This window comes from Electrona antarctica (genome assembly GCF_951216825.1).
Source record: "Electrona antarctica genome assembly, chromosome: 21".
NCBI classification, from domain to species: domain Eukaryota; kingdom Metazoa; phylum Chordata; class Actinopteri; order Myctophiformes; family Myctophidae; genus Electrona; species Electrona antarctica.
The window spans coordinates 4,226,440-4,236,227 of record NC_136802.1 but is presented as its reverse complement, the minus strand read 5'-3'; the positions used below and the strand labels follow the sequence as shown (position 1 = coordinate 4,236,227).

Below are 9,788 nucleotides of genomic sequence, written 5' to 3'. Positions count from 1 at the left end.
CAGGTGTCCTTGAGTCAGTGGGTTCCAGGGGGTCCCCAGGTGTCCTTGAGTCAGTGGGTTCCAGGGGACCCCTAGGTGTCCTTGAGTCAGTGGGTTCCAGGGGACCCCCAGGTGTCCTTGAGTCAGTGGGGTCCGGGGACCCCCAGGTGTCCTTGAGTCAGTGGGTTCCAGGGGACCCCCAGGTGTCCTTGAGTTCCAGGGGACCCCCAGGTGTCCTTGAGTCAGTGGGTTCCAGGGGACCCCCAGGTGTCCTTGAGTCAGTGGGTTCCAGGGGACCCCCAGGTGTCCTTGAGTCAGTGGGGTCCGGGGACCCCCAGGTGTCCTTGAGTCAGTGGGTTCCAGGGGACCCCCAGGTGTCCTTGAGTCAGTGGGTTCCAGGGGGTCCCCAGGTGTCCTTGAGTCAGTGGGTTCCAGGGGGTCCCCAGGTGTCCTTGAGTCAGTGGGTTCCAGGGGACCCCCAGGTGTCCTTGAGTCAGTGGGTTCCAGGGGACCCCCAGGTGTCCTTGAGTCAGTGGGGTCCGGGGACCCCCAGGTGTCCTTGAGTCAGTGGGTTCCAGGGGACCCCCAGGTGTCCTTGAGTTCCAGGGGACCCCCAGGTGTCCTTGAGTCAGTGGGTTCCAGGGGGTCCCCAGGTGTCCTTGAGTCAGTGGGTTCCAGGGGACCCCCAGGTGTCCTTGAGTCAGTGGGTTCCAGGGGACCCCCAGGTGTCCTTGAGTCAGTGGGTTCCAGGGGACCCCCAGGTGTCCTTGAGTCAGTGGGTTCCAGGGACCCCCAGGTGTCCTTGAGTCAGTGGGGTCCGGGGACCCCCAGGTGTCCTTGAGTCAGTGGGTTCCAGGGACCCCCAGGTGTCCTTGAGTCAGTGGGGTCCGGGGACCCCCAGGTGTCCTTGAGTCAGTGGGGTCCGGGGACCCCCAGGTGTCCTTGAGTCAGTGGGTTCCAGGGACCCCCAGGTGTCCTTGAGTCAGTGGGGTCCGGGGACCCCCAGGTGTCCTTGAGTCAGTGGGGTCTGGGGACCCCCAGGTGTCCTTGAGTCAGTGGGGTCCGGGGACCCCCAGGTGTCCTTGAGTCAGTGGGTTCCAGGGGGTCCCCAGGTGTCCTTGAGTCAGTGGGGTCCGGGGACCCCCAGGTGTCCTTGAGTCAGTGGGGTCCGGGACCCCCAGGTGTCCTTGAGTCAGTGGGTTCCAGGGGGTCCCCAGGTGTCCTTGAGTCAGTGGGTTCCAGGGGGTCCCCAGGTGTCCTTGAGTCAGTGGGGTCCGGGGACCCCCAGGTGTCCTTGAGTCAGTGGGGTCTGGGGACCCCCAGGTGTCCTTGAGTCAGTGGGGTCCGGGGACCCCCAGGTGTCCTTGAGTCAGTGGGTTCCAGGGGGTCCCCAGGTGTCCTTGAGTCAGTGGGGTCCGGGGACCCCCAGGTGTCCTTGAGTCAGTGGGGTCCGGGGACCCCCAGGTGTCCTTGAGTCAGTGGGTTCCAGGGGGTCCCCAGGTGTCCTTGAGTCAGTGGGTTCCAGGGGACCCCCAGGTGTCCTTGAGTCAGTGGGTTCCAGGGGGTCCCCAAGTGTCCTTGAGTCAGTGGGGTCTGGGGACCCCCAGGTGTCCTTGAGTCAGTGGGTTCCAGGGGGTCCCCAGGTGTCCTTGAGTCAGTGGGTTCCAGGGGGTCCCCAGGTGTCCTTGAGTCAGTGGGTTCCAGGGGACCCCCAGGTGTCCTTGAGTCAGTGGGTTCCAGGGGGTCCCCAAGTGTCCTTGAGTCAGTGGGTTCCAGGGGGTCCCCAAGTGTCCTTGAGTCAGTGGGGTCTGGGGACCCCCAAGTGTCCTTGAGTCAGTGGGTTCCAGGGGACCCCCAGGTGTCCTTGAGTCAGTGGGTTCCAGGGGGTCCCCAGGTGTCCTTGAGTCAGTGGGGTCCGGGGACCCCCAGGTGTCCTTGAGTCAGTGGGGTCTGGGGACCCCCAGGTGTCCTTGAGTCAGTGGGGTCCGGGGACCCCCAGGTGTCCTTGAGTCAGTGGGTTCCAGGGGGTCCCCAGGTGTCCTTGAGTCAGTGGGGTCCGGGGACCCCCAGGTGTCCTTGAGTCAGTGGGTTCCAGGGGGTCCCCAGGTGTCCTTGAGTCAGTGGGTTCCAGGGGACCCCCAGGTGTCCTTGAGTCAGTGGGTTCCAGGGGGTCCCCAAGTGTCCTTGAGTCAGTGGGGTCTGGGGACCCCCAGGTGTCCTTGAGTCAGTGGGTTCCAGGGGGTCCCCAGGTGTCCTTGAGTCAGTGGGTTCCAGGGGGTCCCCAGGTGTCCTTGAGTCAGTGGGTTCCAGGGGACCCCCAGGTGTCCTTGAGTCAGTGGGTTCCAGGGGGTCCCCAAGTGTCCTTGAGTCAGTGGGTTCCAGGGGGTCCCCAAGTGTCCTTGAGTCAGTGGGGTCTGGGGACCCCCAAGTGTCCTTGAGTCAGTGGGTTCCAGGGGACCCCCAGGTGTCCTTGAGTCAGTGGGTTCCAGGGGACCCCCAAGTGTCCTTGAGTCAGTGGGTTCCAGGGGGTCCCCAAGTGTCCTTGAGTCAGTGGGTTCCAGGGGGTCCCCAGGTGTCCTTGAGTCAGTGGGGTCCGGGGACCCCCAGGTGTCCTTGAGTCAGTGGGTTCCAGGGGGTCCCCAGGTGTCCTTGAGTCAGTGGGTTCCAGGGACCCCCAGGTGTCCTTGAGTCAGTGGGTTCCAGGGGGTCCCCAGGTGTCCTTGAGTCAGTGGGGTCTGGGGACCCCCAAGTGTCCTTGAGTCAGTGGGTTCCAGGGGGTCCCCAGGTGTCCTTGAGTCAGTGGGTTCCAGGGGGTCCCCAGGTGTCCTTGAGTCAGTGGGTTCCAGGGGGTCCCCAGGTGTCCTTGAGTCAGTGGGTTCCAGGGGGTCCCCAGGTGTCCTTGAGTCAGTGGGTTCCAGGGGGTCCCCAGGTGTCCTTGAGTCAGTGGCTTCCAGGGGACCCCCAGGTGTCCTTGAGTCAGTGGTTCCAGGGGGTCCCCAGGTGTCCTTGAGTCAGTGGGTTCCAGGGGACCCCCAGGTGTCCTTGAGTCAGTGGGTTCCAGGGGACCCCCAGGTGTCCTTGAGTCAGTGGGTTCCAGGGGGTCCCCAGGTGTCCTTGAGTCAGTGGGGTCCGGGGACCCCCAGGTGTCCTTGAGTCAGTGGGTTCCAGGGGACCCCCAGGTGTCCTTGAGTCAGTGGGTTCCAGGGGGTCCCCAGGTGTCCTTGAGTCAGTGGGTTCCAGGGGACCCCCAGGTGTCCTTGAGTCAGTGGGTTCCAGGGGACCCCCAGGTGTCCTTGAGTCAGTGGGTTCCAGGGGGTCCCCAGGTGTCCTTGAGTCAGTGGGTTCCAGGGGGTCCCCAGGTGTCCTTGAGTCAGTGGGTTCCAGGGGATCCCCAGGTGGCTTTTGATTGATTGATTGAAATATTTATTAACAGTTTGCAGAATTACAGTATACATTTCAAACACAACTCAATACAAAGACTGTTAACTGTGAGTGGACGACCCAATAAAGCAGGGGTTTTCAACTGATTGTGAACCAGGGACCACCACCCTGACTTAGAATCAACCTGGGGACCACTGTTGTGTTGGGTGGGGATATGGGGTAAGGGCTAAGATGAATGCTTTTGTAACACTTGCTATGCATCCCAGGCCCCACCCCTCTCCCTGTGTTTTAGGATCCAAGATGGCCGCAGCACCAGGAGGGGGTGGCCTTACTGGGCTGCGTTCACAAACGCAAGACACCTGTCTTGCGTTTGTCTTGTGTCTGTGTTTAATGGCCGCTCCAATGCATTTCCAATGGAAATGGGGGGCAGAACACATCCATCAAAGCTGTGTTCAGACACAAGGCAAGTGTCTTGAATGCAGCCCAGTGAGGGCATATGTCGACCCCGCCCACTCACCTCTGCCCCACCCCATCCTGGTGCTGCGGCCATCTTGGATCCTAAGACACAGGGAGAGAGGTGGCGCCGAAAAAGGCCCTTAAGTATAATTTCCTAATAATAATGACTCAACCAGACAATCCGCTGCACTTCCCGCTCTTGAGATGATAACTCCCTTTTTCTGTTGAATTTCTTGACCTCCAACCTGTCAGTAAATGACTAGATGGACGGTCATCATACTGTAGGTCACCAGGTCATTCAGTTCACTGTTTCTCAACTAGTGGAAAGACATTTTAAAAAATCAACAAATCCTACATTACTAAATGAGTGGTCAGGGACCACATGCAATACTTCCAGGGACCACCAGTGGTCCACGGACCACCTGTTGAAAACCCCTGCAATAAAGCATTACACTTGTTTACAAGAGGGTCCACCTTGTTCAATTCATCAAAACATTTAGAGACGTACAAATAGACACTTCTAAACTAAACTGCCTCCCCCTGGCCAGCCAGGGCGCCTGATGGAGGGGAAAGGAACTGGTTGGAATAACGTGTTCCTTCCACGCGCTATACGTCCAACCAGGGAAACTCCCCCCTGTCAGGTGTAAAGGAGCAAATACAACTTGGACACTCAGGCATGAAGGAAGCATGAGTTCAAGTCCGTTGCTCTCCCCATGTCCCCAGGATCACATTAGATAATTGACACAGGGGTGAAAAATGGGTTACAAAATTGTGGGATAAAAATTATAGAAAAAAACAAAAACAAATAGACACTTCTATGGTAACTCTATGAGTGTACAAATGGAACCAAATGGACTCTTTCAGAGTTATGGTGATATGTATGTGGTCTAAAGCAGGGGGTCCGGGGACCCCCAGAGGCCCTATATAACATCAGCTATTTAAGAAATGTTAGATTCTTTGAGAATGTTAAAACCACAAATGTTGTATGGGGGTCCTTGGCACAACATCTTTACAGATGGGGGGGTCCGCGGCCAAATACACATGAATGTAGCGGTCCTTGACATGAAACAGTTTGAGAACCACCACTGGACGTATGTACATTCAGGGCGGTATTATAATGCTGTTCCTATACATTCCAATAACTATGCAGTATGTGTGTAGCGTGTTATTGCAACAGCTTTCATATCTGTCCATTCACCATGACTCATGCGAGGAGGTACACAGTAGTATAGATGTTTTGTGACACCTGCTTTACTAGTTTGTCCAGCCTCACATTGTCCACATTATGCACACCGCCCTGCCCTGCCCTGCCCACACTGCTGCTGTGGGTGGAGGGGGGGGGGGGGGGGGGGGGGGGGGGGGGGGGCAGGGAGGGAGGGGCACTTCATGGGCTGGACACTGACCGACACACCTTATAGTACAGTACGTCACTGCCGGGCAGAAATCTCTTATGTCCAGGTTAGACCTGAGGCCAGATTCTACACAATGTCTATGACAGGTTTTTAGACAGCAATGTGCCCTTTCCAAAGTTAGTTTTTTTTCTACAGTTTGTTCATTTTATTTTTGTTTTGTTTTGTACAATGTACAGTAGGGCATTCACTTCTAGTCATTTTTACTAGTTGACTAGTTGCCTAGTTTACTAGTCGACTAGTCGACTAGTTGTTTAACTACCTATCATGTAAATTATTTTTTGGAAATAAATATTTGTACATTTAAAAACTGTGTACATTGGTGACTATAACTATAATCTACTTGATCTTGAGGCCTACAAAATCGGGGAAAAAATAAAAAAAATAAACTTTTTCTTTTTTCTTATCAACTAGTCAACTAGCACCAGCAAGGTCGACTAGTGGATTTACTAGTCGACTAGTAAACTAGTCGACTTGCTTAATAGTATATGTGGCAAATTGGTCACATTGACCAATTCTGGATTAAAAACTGCTAATATATTATTTATGCCACAAAATCCATAAATCTCAAACATTAAGGCAGCCGGCGGTTTCACGCACCGCACGAGGTGCCCTATTTTCACTTGAGCACCTGCCCCTCAAAATGTCTGTGCACGCCTCTGACCACGACTCTCTCACACACACACACACACACACACACACACACACACACACACACACACACACACACACACACACACACACACACACACACACACACACACACACACACACACACACACACACACACACACACACACACACACACACACACACAGATTTTCTGGCCGCAAAGTTAGATTCTGTGGCCTGATTTTGCAGCATTCTATGGTCTCCAAATATGGGCATGTCACATCTGTGACGTAACCCAAGACAAAAACAACGTTTCCCAAAACGTGACATTTCTCACCCGTTAGCACTAAAAACTAAAGCCACATTGATTGATTGAATATTTTATCTGCGATTCTTGAAGGCACAAGTTTAAAATAACATATAAGCTCAAACCACGATTTTTTTCCACCCTAAAACATGATCATCAGGTATTATTACAATATAAGGGGGAAGAACTTTTTCCAAAAAGTGTACAGTATTTGTTAAAAATCATGTTTTTATGTGGACACGCCCACCAGTTCATTAAGTATGCCTGGTTTGCCTGATGGGTGGTGATCCACCTGAACTAAAGCCGCACCCACAGCTGTAGTTGTATGATAAAGGGGGAGGGCTTAGGCGAGGGGCTGATAGTGTGATGTCACTATATTACTGTTTATTTCATTGGCCCGTTTGCCTGTCAAGGGTTCAGCCTCCAGGAAGAAACCCAAAATACAAAGTTAATACACCATTGCACATAAAAACAACTCCAGTGTGTCTACTGAAGTACTGTCACCTCATAGACACATGAAAAACTGGAAAAATGCTAAAATTGTGGCACTCCATTGATTGATTGATTGAAATATTTATGCAACAGTTTGCAGAATTACAGTACATTTCAAGCACAAACTCAATACAAAGAATGTTAACTGTGATTGGACGACCCAATTAAGCATTACACTTGTTTACAAGAGGGTCCACCTTGTTCAATTCATCAAAACATTTAGAGACGTACAAATAGACACTTCTATATATAGTCAAAGAACAGAACAGGAATTCATCATAAGGGAGGTAAAAAGGGAAAAGAAACATATACAGTGAGGGGGAAAAAGGGGTGGGTGGTGGGGGGGGGGGGGATTCAGATTTTACGGAGGCCAGTTTCGAATTGCAGCCGTCAGTAGGTGCCCTTTGAGAGCGGTTTTGAAGGAGTCAAGGGAATTGCATGTCTTAATGACTGTTGGTAGGGCGTTCCACATTTTGGTGGCATAGGAGCGAAAAGAATTTAGTCCCTTGTTTGTGCCGAATCTGGGTTGTACATGGTGCACTTCCTCTGGTGTTATGGGTGTGGACTTCGTCCATCTTTAAGATGAAAATGTAATGGTTTGTGTTGCGTGTGACGTAAGAGCAGAAGTTGTCAGTATATAAAAGGGAAGCTTGAAAGTCACTTCATGCAGTATTATTCTTTTAGAAAGTGGGCATTTGAGATACAAGTAGGAGTACAGAGATAGAAAAGCGACACACGCAGATTTTTTAAACTAGTTTTGATTCTTCATAAGGTATTATCCAGAATTCTTGAGCAAATATGAGGGAGATTGTCAGCGTCCAGGCTGGCCAGTGCGGCAACCAAATTGGATCCAAGTTCTGGGAGGTCATAAGCGACGAACATGGCATCGACCCCACCGGGACATACCGTGGGGACAGCGACCTGCAACTGGAGAGAATCAACGTCTATTTCAATGAAGCGACGAGTGGCAAGTATGTTCCTCGCGCCGTGCTGGTGGATCTGGAACCGGGCACCATGGACTCGGTGAGGTCTGGTCCCTTTGGTCAGATCTTCAGGCCGGATAACTTTGTGTTTGGTCAGACCGGCGCCGGTAACAACTGGGCAAAGGGCCACTACACCGAGGGAGCGGAGCTGGTGGATGCCGTCCTGGATGTGTTGAGGAAGGAGGCAGAGAACTGCGACTGCCTCCAGGGTTTCCAGCTCACCCACTCCCTGGGAGGTGGAACCGGGTCAGGCATGGGCACTCTGCTCGTCGGAAAGGTCCGAGAGGAGTACCCTGACAGGATCATGAACACGTTCAGCGTGGTGCCTTCTCCCAAGGTGTCCGATGTGGTGATAGAGCCCTATAACGCCACCCTGTCCGTCCACCAGCTCGTGGAGAACACGGACGAGACCTTCTGCATCGACAACGAGGCCCTGTACGACATCTGCTTCCGCACCCTCAAGCTCACCACGCCCACCTACGGTGACCTCAACCACCTGGTCTCCGCCACCATGAGCGGTGTCACCACCTGCCTGCGCTTCCCCGGCCAGCTCAACGCTGACCTGAGGAAGCTGGCGGTCAACATGATCCCCTTCCCCAGGCTGCATTTCTTCATCCTGGGTTTCTCCCCGCTCACCAGCCGAGGTAGCCAGCAGTATGCGGCCCTCACCGTGCCCCAGCTCATCCAGCAGATGTTCGACGCCAAGAACATGATGGCAGCCTGCGACCCACGGCACGGGCGTTACCTCACCGTCGCCACCATGTTCCGAGGCCGCATATCCATGAAGGAGGTGGAGGCGGAGATGCTCAGGGTGCAGAACAAGAACAGCAGCTACTTCATCGAGTGGATCCCCAACAACGCCAAGACGGCCGTGTGCGACATCCCGCCCCGCGGCCTCAAGATGTCCTCCACCTTCATCGGCAACAGCACGGCCATCCAGGAGCTGTTCAAGCGCATCTCGGAGCAGTTCACGGCCATGTTCCGCCGCAAGGCCTACCTCCACTGGTACACCGGCGAGGGCATGGACGAGATGGAGTTCACGGAGGCCGAGAGCAACATGAACGACCTGGTGTCCGAGTACCAACAGTACCAGGACGCCACCACCGAGGAAGACGGCGAGGACGAGGAGCAAGACGAAGAGGATTAGCTAAACGGAACGGAGCCAAAAACCAAGAACAGGTTCAAAGCCAGCGAGGAGGCGTTTCAGCAGCAGGGAGCCGCACTGATAACAGAACGCCTCCAGTGGTCAACGTAAACATTAAACCTATGTATTCTTAGATCCGCAATAGGTTGCATCACTAGATTTCCCCCTTTTTTCCCCCCCTAACAGAAATCCACAACACAACATATAAGGATTCCTGGATCTCTTTTTTTAAACTAACAAAGTGTTAATCAATATAATGTCAAATTTTGTGAACCTTTCATTTTTTTAGACAACAGAATATCCACTTTATTATTATTATTATTAATAATAAATATAAGGTCACATTTTTTGAAGCTCTTTATTTAATTTACAGAATCCACAACAGTACAACATAATAATGTCAAGGTTGTTTGTTGTTTTTTTTTTGGTGACTTTTTTAATTCCTCCTGTCCAACTGTGTTCGCCCGCCCGCCCGCCCGCCTGTCCATCCTTCTCGACCGTGTGAATGCCGGCGATATCTCAGGAACACCGACGAGGGTGAACTGTGTGACATTTTGGTACAAAAATGTCCTCTCGGAATTCAAGGTATAGGCGGTCAGAGGTCAAAAGTCATACAGGCACATACAACCGCGACATTTATAGTTGATCTTTTTTTTAATTTATGCACATTTTTTTATTTTATTTGTTACACAGAATAACCACAATGAAACATAATTTCAATGTTTCTGCACCTTTTTTTAATTTATTTTTTTCACAACGGAATATCCAACAACACGCCATAGTGTCAATGTTTCTCCACTTTTTAACGTTTTTTTTATTTTTTTATAATGTCATGTTCACAACGGAACACGTGTGAATGTTTTATGGCACTTTTTTACATTTTTATTTTTACAACAGAATATCCACAACACATTAAGGTTTCTTTTTTAATTTAATTTAAAAAAAGAAAATGAAAAAAATCACACCCATGTGAAGTGAGGGGTGTTCTTATCATCATACAGCAGGGGTGGGCAACTTTGACGATG

At 52.1% G+C, this 9,788-nt stretch overlaps 1 protein-coding gene across 1 annotated transcript; it reads left to right on the top strand.

The window, feature by feature from the left end:
• Positions 1-7,434: 7,434 nt before the first annotated feature.
• LOC306914600 (tubulin beta-4B chain-like) lies at positions 7,435-8,766 on the top strand (the record flags this gene model as incomplete). The annotated part of the gene is made up of 1 exon (XM_079491716.1): positions 7,435-8,766. The coding sequence occupies one exon, from the start codon at positions 7,435-7,437 to the stop codon at positions 8,764-8,766; it is 1,332 nt and encodes a 443-aa protein (XP_079347842.1).
• Positions 8,767-9,788: the final 1,022 nt, after the last annotated feature.